The sequence below is a fragment of the Rhinoraja longicauda genome, chromosome 7 (genome assembly GCF_053455715.1).
Source record: "Rhinoraja longicauda isolate Sanriku21f chromosome 7, sRhiLon1.1, whole genome shotgun sequence".
NCBI classification, from domain to species: domain Eukaryota; kingdom Metazoa; phylum Chordata; class Chondrichthyes; order Rajiformes; family Arhynchobatidae; genus Rhinoraja; species Rhinoraja longicauda.
Window position 1 is genome coordinate 53,220,966 of NC_135959.1, and position 19,962 is coordinate 53,240,927.

Genomic DNA, 19,962 nt, shown 5'->3' on the forward strand with positions numbered 1-19,962 from the left:
CAACAGAATGGTAAAGCTTAAACACCACTAAACAATCTCACCTGGACTGAAATTTTTACTTTTGATTGATTGATTGATTGATTGAAAGATACAACATGGAAACTGGGCCTTCGGCCCATCGAGTCCATGTCGACTAGTGATCACCCGTTCATACTAATTCTATTTTATCCCACATTTGCATCCACTTCCTACACATTTGGGACAATTTATAGAGGCTAATAAACCTGCAATCCCATACTTCCTTAGGATGTGGGAAGAAACCAGATCACCCGAAGGAAAGCCATTCGGTCACAGGGAGAACGTGCAAACCCCACACAGACAGCATCTGAGATCAGGATAGAATCTGGGTCACTGGCACTGTGAGGCAGCAGCTCTACCATAGTACCACCCTTTTGTAAGGGTGAAATCATATTCCTTCAATTTTAATCGTTAGAATTTTAAAATAATTTAATCTTTTTAACTTTCTGCTTCCAATTTTTAATCTCTTCAGTATCATCTTTCTTTCACTCTTAATTTCAGTTTCTGCACGTGATCTAACACCAAATTAATTTCCACTTCTTGTGTTTAAGCTGGTTATGACTCCAACAATATATTGGAGTGACACACAATGACTTTCTCAGCTCATATAGAATTCAGAACTTCTGCTTTGACTTTGATAACTGCAAATGGCAGCATGACCAAATATAAACCCAAGGAGCATAAGTAACAAACATTTGATGCTGAAAAGAAGATCTTGACCATATTTATATCTGTTGCTTATGAGCTTGATCACCTATGCATGATAGTATCATTATCCATTATCACCTGTGTTAAAATTATTTTCTAAACCAGAATGTTTATAAACAATAACCCCTGTATAAAATCTTATGGAACTGTATCTACATCACTCCAGCCTGACCACCTAACAATTTGATTTTTGTCCTTGCCCTGTCAGTCTAACCATGTGGCCACCTTTCCTTTGCTTCCATGTACCATTTCTGATAGAGGCACCTTCTCAGATGCCTTTTGATTAGTCACTTATTCTACAGCCATTTCATTTGCTTTGTTTCTTCTCTGAAATTTCTTTGAAGAATTTCATACAATTAGGATCAAGGTCCACTCCTTTTGAAGTCCTTGGCTGATTGTTTCATGAATCCTTCAGTACCTAGTACTTTCCTTTCTTATAGCAACCTAGAGGTTGGTTTTTCATGGATGCGGAACCCCGTGTGCCACCATTCCTTGCTGGTAGATTACCTCAGAATAATTCCTACAACTGAAACAAAATGAAAAAGGACACAAAATGCTGGAGTAACTCAGCGAGTCAGGCAGCATCACTGGAGAACATTTCAGGTCAGGACCCTTCTTCAGACTGCTATAATGTGGAGCTGTTCTTCAGTTGCCTCTGCCTCCAGGCCCTTTTCTATGGGAAGGGGTCCTCACATCCCAGTGATGACCACTTCTCCCATCTCCAGCATTCTTCCTCGTCACAGACCAACCCTCCTCCACCCGCCGGCCTACTACCCTCTCTGGTGTTACATTTTGGAATTGCTGAAACAAAACTAAATGGCCTGTGACCCTACCGATCCGTGCACCCGGTGGCGGGCGGGGAATGTCCCCCGGGGCCGTGGGCGGGAGCCGGTGGCGGGTGGGGAGTGTCCCCCGGGGCCGTGCCAGGTGCAAGAACCCTACCGATCCGTGGACCCGTTGGCGGCGAAAGCACTTACCTGTGCCCTGTGCGTGCAGCGCTGATCGGCGGCAATCAGCGGGAATCGGCGGCGACAGCCATTTGTTGGACCCTCTGCCGCCGCCTCTGGTGCCGCGTTGCACCACAGGATGAAGGCCAGGAGCGGGGGGAGTGCATTTGTTAAAGTCAGCTCCCCTCCCCATTTGCCGTGACTCCCTGCCCCCCTCCCTCATCGGCCGTCACTCGGGCGGGTCCCATTGTGACGTCACACGCTAAACATGGCAAGAAATCTTTTTTATTTAGGTCATTTTTAAACTTTAAAATCTCTCTAACTTTAAAAATATAACACCAATTTGAATGAAACTTGGACAAAAGGGTCCCCATGACAAAGGTGAGTAAGGTGGTCCTAAAATTGTCATGTTACCTTGTGACGAGGGCATGAAAATACGGTTACATCACAGGCATCGGATAACATCCCTTGGACTGACATCCCTCAGAATAACAAACAAACAGAGAGTTTTAGTAATATACTAGACCAAGTGGACCCCCTCCTTCCACCCCCCCCCCCCCCACCCCCCCTCCTTCCACCCCTCCCTCCCTAGGAGATAGATTTAAACTTTAAAATGTGAATAACTTTAAAAATATAACACCGATTTCAATGAAACTTCTTCCATTAGCACCAAAGTGACGACGGTGAGTAAGGTGGGCCTAAAATTGTCATGCTATTGTGTACCGTGTTGGCTGTAGTTCAGGAACAAACAAACAAACAAGAGTTTTAATATATAGATAAAGTATGTTTACTTTAAATATACAGCATGAAAACGGGTCATTTGGCCCATAAAATACATCAAAAGAGAGCAGAAAATCCACCTGATTAAAATTTACCTTTATATATGTCACTGTAATAAAGCAGAGAATGACTTAAAAATGCAAAAATAAACTAAAATCTATCCTATCCCAAGTTGTAATCGGGAATATTAATGTAACGTTGAAAGTTTCTAATAGTGAAGACTAACATAGAAACATAGAAAAATAGGTGCAGGAGTAGGCCATTTAACCCTTCGATATGGTTCCTGCTTTTCCCCATATCCCTTGATTCCTTTAGCCCTATGGAGCATGAACCCAAGTACAAGGTAAGGATTACACATCTGCTTTCATTTTGTGGCTTGCTGAATCATAGAAATTCCACCAGCAGGTCTTGTTTCTGGCTGGCATTTTGTATCTCACTTGCTTCCAAAATCTCGAGCAAGCTACATTAGGTTTACTTGTTTCAGGTGATTTCCATTTAATGGTGCCTTTTTTTTTAATGATATGTCTTAAGGATACTGGAAAGTCATTCAAGCAGTCAAATTTCTCCAACTCAATTAGAATCACTTTAATCTCATTCCGGATTAGAGCCTCAAATAATCCAACTTGGCGTTCAAATCCAGAGTATGCCTGATCATCAGCAGAAGGCTTCCGAGTCAAAATGATAATCAGTCTCCTGCTGCTCCGTATGCTATTTTCAATAACTTCAGCTGCAGCTGTAAATATAAACCATGGATAAAAGTTACTACAAATAAAAGTTAGCATCAAATTCAAAAATTGTTACTCATTGGTACATTGAAACCTTTGGGGGGATAATTTGTCTCTTATCATTTCTATTTTTTGGTAGTAAATTCACATGGGTGATCGATTTCCAGGTTCAGTTTCCCATACCCAATTTCATCTCCCACCACCTCCAAAAAATGGGATTACATATAAGTGGCAAACATTAAGCTGATCACAGGCTTCATGCATTCTTTAGACTTTACTTTAGAGATACAGCATGGAAACAGGACTTTCAGCCCACCGAGTCTGCTCCGACCAGTAAACACCCCATACACTAGCACTACCTTACACACAAGGGAAAATTGACAATTTTTACCAAAGCCAATTAATCTACAAACCTGTATGTTTTTGGAGTGTGGAAGGTAACTAGATCACCCGGAGAAAACCCATGGGGTCACAGAGAGAACATACAAACTCAGTGCAGACAACACCCATAGTCAGGCGCTCTAAAGCAGCAACTCTACCATTGTGCCACTGTGCCGTCCTTTCAGCAGAAACTGGTCTTAGCCTGAATAGATCTTAAACAGAGGAGTCTCTGATTTATGGGCTGTTTCCAGGGACACATTCAGAGACGGACATCAAGTGCAGCTGGAAGTCCTTCAACTGGAAAAAAGACACTCTTTTGGTCTGCCTGAAACATGTGGGTCTCCCAGCACAGTGAGATATCCGTTGGGGGAATTTTGCTGACTTTCCCATTCCAGACTGCAGGAATACAGTGTGTGCTGAGGACTGACACTGCCAACATGAAGATTCTGTGGGGGAGGACTCTTTTACCCAATGGGAACCCAACTCCCAATTTTAAATACTTTCTTCTTACCCTGGCCAGGAAGTTCATCTCTGCCATAAATGAATAATTTGTAGCCATACTTTTCTTCGAGTACTTGTGGTAAAATGTGGAGAGCAAAGTAGTTTGCATTACGTTTATCCAAAGAGCCTTTATTCTCCGATCTTGGATAAATTACATATGCGTCAAACTTCTTACCATCTGTTGGGATATCAGTAGTAATTAATAAAGATAATAATGGATAGAATAAATATTTGTTCAGAAGGATAAAAATCTATTAAAAAAATCTCTAATTTGAAGCGATACAATTCTTGACCTTCAAAAATAAACCAGAATTTATAGAACAAAACTACTTTATACTATCCTAAACTCACACTTAGCCATTAATTGATGTAAATATAAAACCAGTAATGCTACACACTGATGTGTTAATCCCTAATTGCAAGTGGTATTGTATAACTGGAGCAAAAATTGAATCATATGCTTGAAATCTATAATAAAAACCGAGGAAACAAAAGAAAACTGAGCTAGTTAGGCAGCAACTGTGCAGAGAAACTGATTCAACAATTTGGGTCAAAGACCTTCATCAGAATTCAATGTGAGAAACTAGGCATGTTTTTAATTGCAGACAGGGGGAGACAGAGAGAACAGAGACAGAGTGCAGACAAAAATTGTCAATGGTAACAATTGCTTTAAAACCCACAGTTGAAACAAAGTGATATGGAGATCATTTAACATGTAACACATTAAAATGAAGGCCAAACAATGCCTATGGAAATATGGGTTCTATCTGAAGTTGTTAACTCAATATGAAGTCCCAAGATAAGGAGATCATTAGAAATGGAAGAAAAATGGAAAGAAGAATCTAATGATCTAAAATTTGCATGACATTGTGTGTTTGATGTTCATTGCCTGGGTAATTGTCCATATATATGATACGGTTATTCACTGGATAAAATCTACAGTGAACCAAATAAAGAAATAATATTGTACTTACCATGGATGATATTTGGGGATATGAATGAATCTCTATACCAAAGGACAATCTCCACCTTGAAAATAACGTACATTGTGACACAGGCTAGAAACCCAAAGATTAGTGGAATGAAGACTGTAATCACATCATATGTCCCATCTGATGCTAGAAAAGGAAAGAAAGAATTCAACTGTAAGAAACATTGAATAATATGTTATATTTCCTTGCATGGACCAAGAGACTTAGTGGGCAAATATAGAGTATGAGAGCAAAACTAGCAATAAACATAAAAGTGTATCGCAAAATGCTTCTTTAAGTGTGTGAAACAGATTACTAAAGTAAAATGTCAGACCTTTACAGTCAAAAATGTGTTCATTAATAATGGGAGACAAAGAAATGGTGGAGGAATGAAATAAAAAGTTTGGCTCTGTCATCATGGAAGAGGCCCAATTACTTCTTAAAATACCAGGGAATTAGGAATGAATAAAAATAATTAAAATAAATTTATATTATGAAAGAATTCTAGTCACAGCATTAGTTAAGAAAATGAGTGCCGGAGAAATTAATAGGATCTAAAAGCAGTTAATTCCATGGGGCCCATATCCTGAACCCAAGAGTCCTTAAAAGACGATAGACACAAAATGGTGGAGTAACTCAGCAGGTCAGGCAGCATCTCTGGAGAAAAGGAATAGGTGATGTTTCAGGTTGAGATCCTTCCTCAGACTGAGAGTCAGGGGAGAGAGAAACTAGAGATATGAACAGGTACAGAACAAATCGGAGCTGGCACCAATGGCCAAATAGCCCAAAATGGTGCATTGTTGGCTGTGAAGGAGGTCCTCACAAGAGGTAGCCGCAGAAACAACGGATGCATTGGTTGTCATTTCCAAAATGCTGCAGATTATGGAATGGTCGCTACAGATGGAAAATTTAACCCCAAAATTTTAAATGCGAGGAAAATCAAAAATAGAATGACAGATCATATAGTCTAACGTTAAAAGACAGAAAATTGCTAGTCTATTGCAGTGGAATTTGACAAAGTAAACTTGGACTTATGAAAGAGAAATCATGTTTGGGAAATCTACTGGAGTTTTTTGAGGAAGTTATTGTTGGAATAGATAAAGGAGAAAATAGTGGTGAATTTGGATTTACAGAATGCCTTTGAATGAATCCCATGTAAGGGGATAGTGCGCAAAATGAAATCACATAGGATTGGGGCAATGCACTAGCTTGGGTTGCAAATTAGTGGACAGATTGAAAATAAGGATGTATACATCTTTTTACAGCATGCCAAATGGTGATTGGCAGGGAACAGCAAGAATCAATACTTGCGCCCCAGCCATTCACAAGATATACCAATGACTTGGATGTAATATTTCTAAGTTTTCCTAAAGTACAAAATAAGGTGGAATCATGAATTGCCCCTTGAGAGTCAAGAGTGGGGTCGGAAGCTGGGGCTTGAAATGGCCCAGAAGAAGGTGGGAGCCAGGGATGGGTCGGCAGGTCATTCCATTCACACTCAGTTTACATTTTATATTTGTTTTATTCAAGTTTCTGGCACTCCCTGGTGTTTTAGAGACACAGGAGGGGTGTCATGAGCGAGCCAGGGGTGTATTGTTGTTTCATTATCACGTGACCTCTGCTGGTCCAGAAAAAGGGATAATCAAGAAAGGCTGTGGAACCGAGGGTGCCGGAAAATCAGTGTTCAACCAGTGCCAGCATTCATCTTGCAGGTTCCGGGGGGGATTAAATCTAGTTTTGCAAAGCAAAGGAATTCAGCAACAGAAGTTCCTGCCATTTATCTTATTAGTTGGTTATGCTCAATAGGCAAGGATTACACAATTACCAGCAATAAGAATTCAGCATCACCAATGTGCCAGGGATTTATACATTCATGACACCATTATGAAGTTGCTTCAAAATCATACCAGCAAAGAGAATAGAATAACATTCAGCTCATTAACAAAATCATCTAATAGCACACAATTTAACAGATTGAATCACTTTTGTTGCCTACTTTGATGGAATGGCATTATAACAATTACTCATTTTAACAAGAAATTGAGGTCACAACAAAAATTGTTGAATAAACCAATTTGAAAATTATAGGTAATGTTGACACCTTGTGTTGTTTCTCAAGAAAGAATTAAACTAATTTTCAGTTAATAGCCAAGCCATTTTTGGACCACACTAATCCCCACACGGGGTGCACTCAATAAGTAACAAATCTTAACATTATCTCAGACTTAAATGTTGCCATACATTTATTTGGTTCACTATATAGAAATATGGAAACTTATTCTTATTTCATAATCAAAGTCTTACATTGACGTGAAAGTTTTAGAAAAGCATTTTCATATCCAAGGGAATTGTGTGCTACACAATGAAATTTGGTTTCAAAGTCTTCTTCATTGATCTTGGAGATAATTAGGGTTCTCCTGATAATTAAACCCTGACCAGTTCCTTTTTTACTTCTGTGAAAACAATAAAATAAAGGTAAGCATTTTGTCAAGACAAGTTACACCTTTTCACTGTTGTTGGCAGGCCAGCCAATCTACTTTTGATGCTTCTCGTTCCTTAAAAAAAAAATTGAATTGCATAGGTTGATAGGTTGGGTGAAGAAGCCACGTGACACACTTGCTCTCGTAGGTTGGGCAGTAGAATTAGCAAAAACACAAAGTGCTGGAGTAACTCATACCCCCAGACCAGGCATCATCCTGGTAAACCACCTCAGCGGGTCAGCTGCAGCCCTGGAGAACATGGATAGGTGAGGTTTCGGGTCAGGATCCTTCTTCAGACTGATTGTGTTGGGGGGAGGAAGGAAACCTACATTTTAATGCGAGATGTAGTTTAGTGTGAGGTGTTGAACTTTGGGAGATCAAATGTAAAAGGAAAATATATAATGAACAGCAAGACCCTTAACAGCATTGATGTACAGAGGGATCTTGGGTTCGAAGTCCATAACTCCTTGAAAGTGGCAGCACAAGTAGATAGAGTGGTAAAGAAGGCATATGGTATGCTTGCCTTCATTGGTCGGGGCATTGAGTCAGGAAGTCATGATGCAGTTTTTTACGACTTTGGTTAGGCTGTATTTGGAATTTTGACTGCAGTTTTCATCACCCCATTACAAGAAGGACATGGAGGCATTGGAAATGATGTAGTGGAGATTTACCAGGATGATGCCTGGTCTGGGGGTATTAGATACAGGGAGAGGTTGGACAGACTTGCATATTTTTCTCTGGCATGCCAGAGATAACAGGGAGACCTGACAGACATATATAAAATTATGAGTGGTATAGATAATGTAAACATAGAAAATAGGTGCAGGAGGAGGCCATTCGGCCCTTTGAGCCAGCACCGCCATTCATTGTGATCATGGCTGATCGTCCCCAATCAATACCTGCTTTCTCCCCATATCCCTTGATTCCACTAGCCCCTAGAGCTCTATCTACCTCTCTCTTAAATCCATCCAGTGATTTGGCTTCCACTGCCCTCTGTGGCAGAGAATTCCACAAATTCACAACTCTCTGGGTGAAAAGGTTTTTTCTCACCTCAGTTTTAAATGGCCTCCCCTTTATTCTAAGACTGTAGCCCCTGGCTCTGGACTCGCCCAACATTGGGAACATTCTTCCTGCATCTAGCTTGTCCAGTCCTTTTATAATTTTATATGTTTCTATAAGATCCCCTCTCATCCTTCTAAACTCCAGTGAATACAAGCCTAGTCTTTTCAATCTTTCCTCATATGTCAGTCCTGCCATCCCATGGATCAATCTCGTGAATCTACGCTGCACTGCCACAATTACAAGGATGTCCTTCCTCAAATTAGGAGACCAAAACTGTACACAATACTCCAGATGTGGTCTTACCAGGGCCCTATACAACTGCAGAAGAACCTCTTTACTCCTATACTGAAATCCTCTTGTTATGAAGGTCAACATTCCATTAGCTTTCTTCACTGCCTGCTGTACCTGCACGCCAACTGTCAGTGACTGGTGTACAAGGACACCCAGGTCTCGCTGCACCTCCCCCTTACCTAACCTAACTCCATTGCGATAATAATCTGCCTCCTTGTTTCTGCCGCCAAAGTGGATAACCTCACATTTATCTATATTATACTGCATCTGCCACCTCACTCAACCTGTCCAGGTCACCCTGCAACCTCCTAACATCCTCTTCACAGTTTACACTGCCACCCAGCTTTGTGTCATCCGCAAACTTGCTAGTTTTGCTTCTAATTCCCTCTTCCAAATCATTAATATATATGGTAAACAGTTGCGGCCCCAACACCGAGCCTTGCGGCCACTCGCCACTGCCTGCCATTCTGAAAAGGACCCGTTTACTCCTACTCTTTGCTTCCTGTCTGCCAGCCAATTTTCTATCCATGTCAACACCCTACCCCCAATACCATGTGCTCTAATTTTAGTCACCAATCTCCCGTGTGGGACCTTATCAAAAGCTTTCTGAAAGCCTAGATACACTACATCCACTGGCTCCCCTTCATCCATTTTACTTGTCACGTCCTCAAAAAATAGCAGCATGGGCAGTGGGGCAAAGAGACCATTTCTCTGTTGTACAATTCTGTCACTGTAGGACTCTTTAAATAAAAAATTCTGTTGAATGAAATAAAACTGAAGTTTTGGGTGCCAATGAGTGATCAAGTGCGTGTTTCAGTTTAGTTTACGTGTGCCGAGGGACAGTGGAAAGCTTTTGTTTGTGTGCTTTCCAGTCAATGAAAAGACTATACAGATATACAATCAAACTACTCACAGTGCACGGGTAAAGGATAAAGGGTACAACATTCTGTGCAAGGGCGGCACAGTGGCACAGTGGTAGAAATGCTGCCTTACAGCGCCAGAGATCCGGGTTAGATCTTGACTATGGATGCTATCTGAATGGACTTTGTACGTTCTCCCCATGACCTGCATGGGTTTTCTCCGAGAGCTCCTGATTCCTCTCACCATCTAACGACGTGCAGGTTTGTAGGCGAATGACTTCAGTAAAATTGTAAGTTGGCCCAAGTGAGTGTAGGATATTGTTTCGGTGTGGGGATCGCTGGTTGGCACGAACTCGGTGGGCTGAACAGCCTGTTTCTCTGAACTAGGCTAAAAATTCAAGATCGAGCTGTGTTTAAACTTTGTACTGGAGTATCTTATTAAGGCATTGCCCAGGCTCATTTGGAAATTGAATGGAATCACATGAAGACATATTGTCAAAGCTCTGATCCCCATTCTAACTCCAAACATCAGGTAATTTCCAGCAGGGCGATCCAGTCCGAGTGATCCTTTACACATCCCATTTACATGTGATCCTGGGCACAAACTACAAAATAAGTTTCTGTCTGCATAGCTGTAGAGAGAATCAAACCAACTTTATCATTTATTTATAACTCTTTCATTATTATGCTGTATGATGGATGTAGAGGAAATCAGGTGATGGTATAACTCCAGCAATGCTTTCTTTTATGAAAATTAAATGAATACAGTGTAGCGACCATAGAGAATGGTCCAGGTCGTCGAACCCTCGGATTGGCCAGCGAGGTCACGTGGGAACGCGACCATGAGGATTGGTCCAGCAAACGACATCGCTGATTGGCCAGCGATGTCAGGTGCGCGTTTGGCGCCCGATTTAGCCAGTTCGGCGAAGTCTTCAAGGAAGACAGTAAGTTTATATTGGTTGTCCTGTAACTTGTTGTTTTGATTCTGTATTCGTGTATTGCGGCTGCAATAAACTTCGTCTACAACTAGCAAGTTTCGGACTCGCCATATTGGTGACCCCGAACGTGATCTGGACGATCACCAACTGAGCAGGAACCCGACGCCTCGTTGACGATGACCGAGCAGGGCACACCGGAGTCAAGCGCGGCAGGCGTTCATCTTCCGTTATTTTGGACGTACGCACCGCAAGCTTGGTTTATCCACGCCGAGGCTCAATTCCACATAAAGAAGGTGTCGGACGATTCCACGAAGTACTTCTACCTCGTCAGCGCTCTATCGCCGGACACAACCAAGCGCATGATGCGGTTTATCATAAATTCACCTGCGGAAGACAAATACGAAACCATGAAGAAGGCATTACTGCGAACCTTCGGGTTAAATAAGCATGGTGGTGCGGCAAAACTTCTGCACCTACCGGAGCTTGGAGACCAACTGCCTTCCGTCCGCATGGCTGAAATGATGGTGCTAGCCGGTGAGCATACGGATTGCCCGATGTTTGAACAGGCATTCCGCGAGAAACTTCCCGAGGATGTCCGACTGCTGCTTACGGATTGTTCTTTTAAGGACCCCGAAGCATATGCAGCGAAAGCGGACGCGCTCATAGCGGGAAAAAACAAGGCAAGTGATTCCATCAACAAAGTCTCGACATCGGTGACCACGCCACAGCGACGGAAAGATGGCGCCACGTCTCCCGCCAATTCCCCGAAAGCCCGCCAAAAAGATCCGCACAAGCGCGGCTGGTGCTATTATCACCTACGATGGGGTAACGAATCCCGCAACTGTCGTTTGCCTTGTACCTTCGCGGGAAATGCCTCGGCCGATCGTACATAGGGGCAGTTACGATTGGCCAGAACCGGCGCCTCTATGTCCATGATCGATTCACGGACACAGAATTTTTGGTAGACACCGGAGCCATCGTCAGCATAGTGCCGCCGACCGACCTCGAAACCAGATCGGGTAAGACAGGTCCCACCCTCATCGCGGTTAACGGCAGCCCAATTCGCACTTTCGGCACACGGAAGATGTCCCTTGCTTTAGGCCTCCGCACGTACGAATGGCCATTCATCATAGCCGACGTCAAACAAGCGATCCTGGGCGCAGATTTTCTCTGGGCTTTTTCACTGGTTCCTGATGTCTGCGGTAACGACCTCCGACCCGCTGCTGAAGACGAGCACGTCGCTCCGGCAATCGCCTCCTCGCCCAGCCCTACTGTCCAGGCCGTCGTCGCGGCCCCCGACTCGTATGCTGCGATTCTGGCAGAGTTCCCAGAGCTGCTCGTCCAACGTTTTGACGCACCTTCAGCTAAGCACGGTGTGGTCCATCACATCCGCACTGAAGGCCCTCCCGTTTTCGCTCGGGCCAGGAGACTACCGCCAGACAAACTGGTGGTGGCACGGGCGGAGTTCAGGAAGATGGAGGAAATGGGAATTGTTCGTCAGTCTGACAGCCCGTGGGCCTCGCCGTTACACATGGTCTCCAAGGCATCTGGGGGGTGGAGGCCATGTGGCGATTATCGGCGTCTCAATGCTGTCACCACGGCTGATCGCTACCCCATACCGCACCTACAGGACTTTTCATCTGGACTGGAAGGAGCGGTGGTGTTTTCCAAAATCGATTTGGTGCGAGGATACCATCAGATTCCGGTGCGACCGGAGGACATACAAAAAACTGCAACTATTACTCCGTTCGGGTTGTTTGAATGGTTGCGTATGCCTTTCGGTTTAAAGAACGCGGCACAGGCTTTCCAGCGACTGATGGACCGCGTGGGCAGGGGTTTACCCTTTGTGTTTATTTATTTAGACGACATCCTGGTAGCCAGCCCCTCAGTGCAAGAACACCAGGCCCATTTGCGGACCGTGTTCCAGCGGCTCCAAGACCACGGGCTCATTATTCAACCCTCCAAATGTCAATTCGGCCTGCCTGCTCTCGATTTTCTAGGACACAGAATTACCCCTGCCGGCGCTGTCCCTTTGCCAGAGAAGGTGGAGGCTATCCGGGCTTTCCCCAGGCCTACCACAGTAAAAGGGCTGCAGGAGTTCGTAGGCATGGTTAATTTCTACCATAGATTCGTTCCGGCAGCGGCGCGAGTCCTGCGCCCACTGTTCCAATGCCTTGCAGGTAATCCGGTAGAGTTGTTGTGGTCCCCGACCGCAGAGTCGGCTTTTACGGCAGCTAAGGCAGCCTTGGCAGACGCCACCATGCTGGTCCATCCGAGCCCCTCCGCCCCCACGGCCCTGACTGTTGACGCCTCTGACGTGGCGGTGGGCGGGGTTCTGGAGCAGCAGGTTGGTGGCCGTTGGCAGCCTTTAGCGTTTTTCAGCCGGCAACTAAATTTGGCCGAGCTGAAATATAGCGCATTTGACCGAGAGCTTCTAGCTCTCCATTTAGCTGTCCGTCATTTCAGGTATTTCCTCGAGGGCCGCCCATTTGTGGCATTTACGGACCACAAGCCATTAACATTTGCTTTTTTGAAATTGTCTGACCCATGGTCGGCCCGCCAGCAGCGGCACCTGACTGCTATCTCAGAATTTACCACAGATGTCCGTCATATCGCGGGTAAGCTGAATGCCGTTGCTGACGCCCTGTCTAGACCTGCTTTTCCCCCTATTTCGGCGGTGGACTGCGAAGTGGATCCCCAGGAGCTCGCGGAGGCACAGCTCCTGGCGGATACCGTTTCGACGTACCAGTCCACCACTTCGGGATTGAAGTTGGCCCAGGTAGCTTGTGGGTCGGAGGGCACGAAAGTCTGGTGCGATGTTTCTCTTCCTCGCCCCAGGCCGGTAGTACCGCCCTCCCTTCAGCGCCGGGTTTTCGATGCCATTCATGGGCTGGCACACCCGTCCATCCGCTCCACCTCTGCCTTGGTGGCAGCGAGGTTTGTCTGGCATGGCCTGCGGAAACAGGTAGCGGGATGGGCACGTTCCTGCGTGCCCTGTCAGACCGCTAAGGTCCAGCGTCACGTCCAGCCCCCCGTACAGGATTTCGAAGTCCCGGCTTTTCGTTTTTTCCACATCCACGTGGATTTGGTCGGGCCTTTGCCTTCCTCCCGGGGCTACACCCACCTCCTCACGGTGGTGGATCGGTTCACCCGGTGGCCAGAGGCTTTCCCATTGTGTGATATCTCGTCAGCGTCTTGTGCTAGGACTTTGGCCCTTCACTGGGTAGCTCGTTTCGGGGTCCCGGCAGTTATTACAACTGACAGAGGACCACAGTTCACTTCGTCCCTCTGGGCCGCGCTGGCGGAACTGTACGGGTCCAAATTACAACCCACAACTGCATATCACCCCCAGGCAAATGGACTCGTAGAAAGGTTCCACCGCCAACTTAAGGCGTCCCTCTGTGCAAGGCTTGAAGGCCCAGACTGGGTAGACCAACTCCCTTGGGTTCTGTTGGGCATCCGGACGGCTCCTAAGCCAGATCTCGGTGCGTCGTCCGCAGAGCTGGTATATGGCTCGACCCTTCGAGTACCTGGAGATCTGTTTCCGGACACTTCAGCCCTGCTCCCTACAGTCCCATCAGCGTTAGCAGCTCTCCGGGAACGGGTGGGCTCCCTGGCTCCAGTGCCGACTTCACGTCATGGGTGTCCCATGGTACATGAACCGTCTTCCCTGAAGGACTGTGAGTTTGTTTTTTTGCGTAAAGATGCCCATCGCGCCCCGTTGCAGAGGGTCTATCAAGGGCCGTTTCGGGTTTTACGTAAGGGAACGGCTACTTTCACCTTAGACATGGGCGGCAAGAGTGAACTCGTCTCGGTGTCCCGGCTCAAACCTGCCCATTTGGACCCAGATCAACCAGTCCTGGTCGGTCAAACCCCTAGAAGAGGCCGACCTCCGTTAGTTCCACCCAGTCCACAAACCCCCATTCCGACAGTTCCTCCGGGACCTCCAGTTTCGGCAGTTCCCCTAGGACCCCCCGTTTCGGCAGTTCCTCCAGGACCCCCCGTTCCGGTAGTTCCTCCAGAACCTCCCGTTCCGGCTGTTCCACCAAGTCCGGAACCTCCGGCTCCTGTGGTTCAGGCTGTCCCTCTCCGTACTCGTTATGGTCGCGAATTCCGGCTCCCTGCTAGGTTCCGCACCTCGGGTTCTGGGGGGGGGTCATGTAGCGACCATAGAGAATGGTCCAGGTCGTCGAACCCTCGGATTGGCCAGCGAGGTCACGTGGGAACGCGACCATGAGGATTGGTCCAGCAAACGACATCGCTGATTGGCCAGCGATGTCAGGTGCGTGTTTGGCGCCCGATTTAGCCAGTTCGGCGAAGTCTTCAAGGAAGACAGTAAGTTTATATTGGTTGTCCTGTAACTTGTTGTTTTGATTCTGTATTCGTGTATTGTGGCTGCAATAAACTTCGTCTACAACTAGCAAGTTTCGGACTCGCCATAACAGAAACATTCTAACATTTTTCAAGAATTTGCCCTTTCGTCATTCAGCTTTCATTTCAGCCAAGTATTGAGATTAAAAACTCACAATTCAGGCCCTTGCTGAATTCTTAAATTATCTTTGGGAATATTCATCCAGGAAAGCCCATACATTTGCAGATTACCAGATCCTAAATGAGCTTCACAGGTCACATTCAGCTCAGAACCTGTGAAACAAAAAGAAAAAGCAGTGCAGCGAATAGTTATTCCAGAAGGCCATTGCTGTATTGTTCACTTTCAAGTTGAAGAGGTATCTCATAAATTAAATGTATCTATCAAGGCCGAGTGGACAGAGGAATGGGAGGAGGAGGTGGCAGTGGTGGAGCGGAGTGTGGGGAAGGGGGAAAAATTTACTAGGGATCTGAGGGGTAAACTTTTCACACAAAGGATGGTTAGTGTATGGAAAGAGCTGCCGAAGGAGGTAGTTGAGGCAGGGACTATTGCAACATTTAAGAAACAATTATTTCATTGTTTCATTTCATTTCATTTCATATATTTCATAGATACAGCGCGGAAACAGGCCTTTTCGGCCCACCAAGTCCGCACCGCCCAGCGATCCCCGCACACTAACACTATTAACACTATCCTACACACACTAGGGACAATTTTTACATTTACCCAGTCAATTAACCTACATACCTGTACGTCTTTGGAGTGTGGGAGGAAACCGAAGATCTCGGAGAAAACCCACGCAGGTCACGGGGAGAACGTACAAACTCCTTACAGTGCAGCACCCGTAGTCAGGATCGAACCCGAGTCTGCGGCGCTGCATTCGCTGTAAAGCAGCAATTAGACAGCTACATGGAGGGATATGGGCCAAATGCAGGCGGGTGCCTAGTGTAGGTGGGACATATTGGTCAGTGTGGGCAAGTTTGGCTGATGGGCCTGTTTCCACGCTGCATGACTCTGAACAATTGAAAAAGTGTTGTAAGGAATATTTGGTACAAAAAGCAAACATCATAGTCGACTAACTTATTTTGTTCTTACCAAGTCTTGCTTGAATTGTGTTGTTTTTAGGACTTATTAACTCTGGTTGTATCAACTTGGTCACTGAAATAATCAATTTTAAATGTTAGGATCACACCCTGAAATATTCAATGTAAATTTATAGCGAAAGAAATACATTTGTTTGATAAGGCACAGCAATAGTGTACAAAGCAATAGGTTATGGTCATTTCTTCCTTTTACAAAAAGGATCAAACATTCTCAGGGCAAAATTGTACTACTGACAGTGGCACGGAAAGAGAGGAAAATTCTATGATTGCGCTTAGAAACGTAAGGTTTCTAATATCCTCCTGGAAGTGGGACAGTGCAGTGAAGAAGAAAATGAGCAGACCTGGAAGGTGAGAGGTTTTTATCATCCAGTCACTGGAAACTACCCAACTTCATAGCTTTGTATTAAGTGAGTCCTTGCAGATAATAATTCATTTCATATGCCAAATGTTCTTAACTTCTCCCATGTCATTCCCTTTCATGTCCTTCTACATTTATGTGCCAGTATTGTGCTTATAGATATCTATCAGTATATAACATATAATGTTTCATCCTACATTTGTTTGCAATGGGGCTCTAATGTAGAATATATTGTTCAAAACCTGTATGCTTTGCATACATTTAACAATTGACTTACATTTTATTTTCAATTCCATTGTCTGTGTTACATGAAACCTTCTGCCAAAGTGCACAAATTCAAGGCTGCACGTGTACATTCCATCATCTTCAGAGTCTGCATTTTTAATGTGCAGTCTATTTTTTAACATGGAATATTTTTCATTGTCAATTTTAATAGGATTACAGTTCTGAAAAAGAAAGCAACACGGTAAGTGTACATCACCCTATTATTTCCAGCTACAGTATCTGTCGACATATATCAACATATCAAATGATCTTGATTTCTCTAATTTCAAGTAACCCTTGCATTCCCTCCCCCCTCCCCCATCCCAGTCATCCTACTAGTTCCACTTTTGGCATCCTTGTACCCCTTCGTTATCACCTATTCCCCAGCCAACAGAGGGCCATTATGGGGGCTCCACCCATCCTTGGTTATCTGTTGCCAACCCTGCTTTGTTCTGACCTTTTCTTACCTCCAGTTCCCTCCCCTCTACTTTCAGTCTGAAGAAGGGTCTCAATCCAAAAACATCACCCATCCATTTTCTCCAGAGATGCTGCCTGACCCGCTGCTTTATTCAGGCAGTTTGAGCAGCATCTGCAGTTCCTTACTACACATATCTAACGATATATTTTGTCCTATAACAAAAATCCGTAAAATGTAACCTCCCATTTTCTAACACCTGCACCATTTTCTACATGATCTTCTTTTTTTTTCCCCTGATGGTCAAATTAAGAATAGGTCAATTTCATTGCTTGTTGAATGAGCATGTGACATAAGATTTTTGCACACTGCAGTGAATATCACAGGTTGTTATTTGTTGAATGTACAGCAGCACCGAGAGGTAGTGAGCAACACAGGGGCCCCACAGGGGACAGCTCTCTCTCCCTTCCTGTTCACCATCTATACCTCAGATTTCAGATATAACTCGGACTCCTGCCACCTGCAGAAGTTTTCGGAAGACTCTGCAATTGTGGGCTGCATCAGTGAGGGGAGGGAAGCTGAATACAGAGGTGTAGTCAATGACTTTGTTGAGTGGTGAGGGCTGAATCACCTGCAGCTTAACACCGACAAGACCGAGACAATGCCTGTCCCCATCATTGGTGTGGATGTGCAGTTTACCAAGGAGTACAAACACCTTGGAGTTTACCTGGACAGTAAACTGGACTGGTCCAGGAATGCTAAGTTCCTGTACAAGAACGGACTGGGCCAGCTCTGCTCCTTCAGCGCAAGATGCTGCAGATGTTCTACCAATCGGTGGTAGCCAGTGCCATCTTCTTCGCTGCCGTGTGCTGGGTCTGATGCCAACTCATCAGGAAGGCTGGCTCCGTCCTGGGGGCGGAGTTGGATTCATGGGAGGTAGGCTTGGAGGGAAGGATGATCCTCATTCTGCGGAGCATCCTGGACAATACAGCTCACCCCCTCCATGACACACTGGTCAACCTGAGGAGTACCATCAGCAACAGGGTGGTTCAGAGAGAGAGGCACAGCGAGAATGTCACAGCGAGAGTGTCACAGCAAGAGTGTCACAGCAAGAGTGTCACAGCAAGAGTGTCACAGCAAGAGTGTCACAGTGAGTCAGAGAGAGTCACGGCGAGAGAGTCAGAGTCACGGCGAGGGAGAGAGAGGTTCAGAGGGAGAAAGAGATTCAGAGAGATTCAGACAGAGAGGGTCAGAGGGAGGGAGAGAATCAGACAGTCATAGAGTGTCAAGAGAGAGTCACAGAGAGGCAGACAGATAATCATAGAGAGAGTGTTAGAGTGTCAGGAGAGTGTCAGAGAGAGTGACAGTGGGAGCATGACAGTTTCCGAGGCAGAGAGCAAGAGCTTAGTAACACGGTGTCAAGACAACAACTTCACAAAAGTTTCATTAAAAAATGACTTTCAAATGACAGTTCTTCCTCCAAATGAAAGTCCCAAAACTCATTTTAAAAATGGAAATTAAAAAAACCTTTAGCACGACTGCAGACATGCAGCTGCACCTTCTTTCAATGGCAGTGATCGAACGATGAGCTACATCCTCTAGACCATGCCCTCCCATTTAAGGTCCCTGGAGATGATGGTTCCAAGGAACTTAAATGACTCCACAGATGTGACTGTGGTGTTGTTGATGGTGAGTTGGGGGAGGGGAGGGGGAGCCCACTGTCTTAAGATCATTGAGCTCCGTTGTTGCGAAGGCACCAGGATGCCAGTTGTGTCACTTCCTGTCTGATTCCTCCCCATCCTGGATCAGTCCAATCAGGGTTGTGTCATCCACAAACTTGAGAAGCTTGACAGAGGAGTCTGTGGCGGTGCAGTCATTGGTGTAGAGAGAGTAAAGGAGAGGGGAGAGTACGCAGCCTTGAGGTGCTCCTATGCTGAGGGTCTGTGTGTCCGAGATGTGCTTTCCCAGCCTCACATGCTGTCAGGAAGTTGGTGATCCTTGTACATCAGTCACTGAAAGTAAGCATGCAAGTACAGCAGGCAGTGAAGAAAGCAAAAGGCATGTTGGCCTTCATAGCGAGAGGATTTGAGTATAGGAGCAAAGAGGTATACAGGGCCCTGGTGAGACCGTACCTGGAGTATTGTGTGCAGTTTTGGTCTCCGAATTTGAGGGAGGACATTCTTGCTATTGAAGGAGAGCAGTGTCGGTTCACCAGGTTAGTTGACGGGATGGTGGGACTGACATATGATGAAAGAATGGGTCGACAGGGCTTGTATTCACTGGAATTTAGAAGGATGAGAGGGGATCTTATAGAAACATATTACATTCGTCAGTGATTGGACAGGCTAGATGCAGAAAAATGTTCCCCATGTTCGGGGAGTCCAGAACCAGGGATCACATTTTAAGAATAAGGGGTAGGCCATTTAGGACTGAGATGAGGAAAAACATTTTCACCCAGAGAGTTGTAAATCTGTGGAATTCTCTGCCACAGAAGTCAGTGGAGGCCAATTCATTGGGTGTTTTCAAGGGAGAGTTAGATTTATCTCTTAGGGCTAACGGAATCAAGGGATATGGGGAAAAGGCAGGAATGGGGTTCTGATTTTGGATGATCATGATCAAATTGAATGGCAGTGTTGGCTCGAAGGGCCGAATGACCTACTCCTGCACCTATTTTCTATGTTTCTATGTTTCTATCCCTCCCAACCCCATTCTCCTGCCTTCTCCCCGTAACTTCTGACACCCATACTAATCAAGAATCTATATATCTCTATATAGATCTATATATCTCTGC

The 19,962-nt window shown here is 45.2% G+C and overlaps 1 protein-coding gene across 1 annotated transcript; it reads right to left on the reverse strand.

Annotated features, from left to right (window-relative positions):
* Positions 1-2,803: 2,803 nt before the first annotated feature.
* Positions 2,804-16,848, reverse strand: LOC144595637 (interleukin-1 receptor type 1-like). Its single transcript, XM_078403215.1, has 7 exons — positions 16,770-16,848; positions 16,127-16,189; positions 15,189-15,306; positions 7,336-7,484; positions 5,035-5,178; positions 4,071-4,238; positions 2,804-3,186 (listed from the first exon to the last, which is right to left on the reverse strand). The coding sequence occupies exons 1-7, from the start codon at positions 16,846-16,848 to the stop codon at positions 2,804-2,806; spliced, it is 1,104 nt and encodes a 367-aa protein (XP_078259341.1).
* Positions 16,849-19,962: the final 3,114 nt, after the last annotated feature.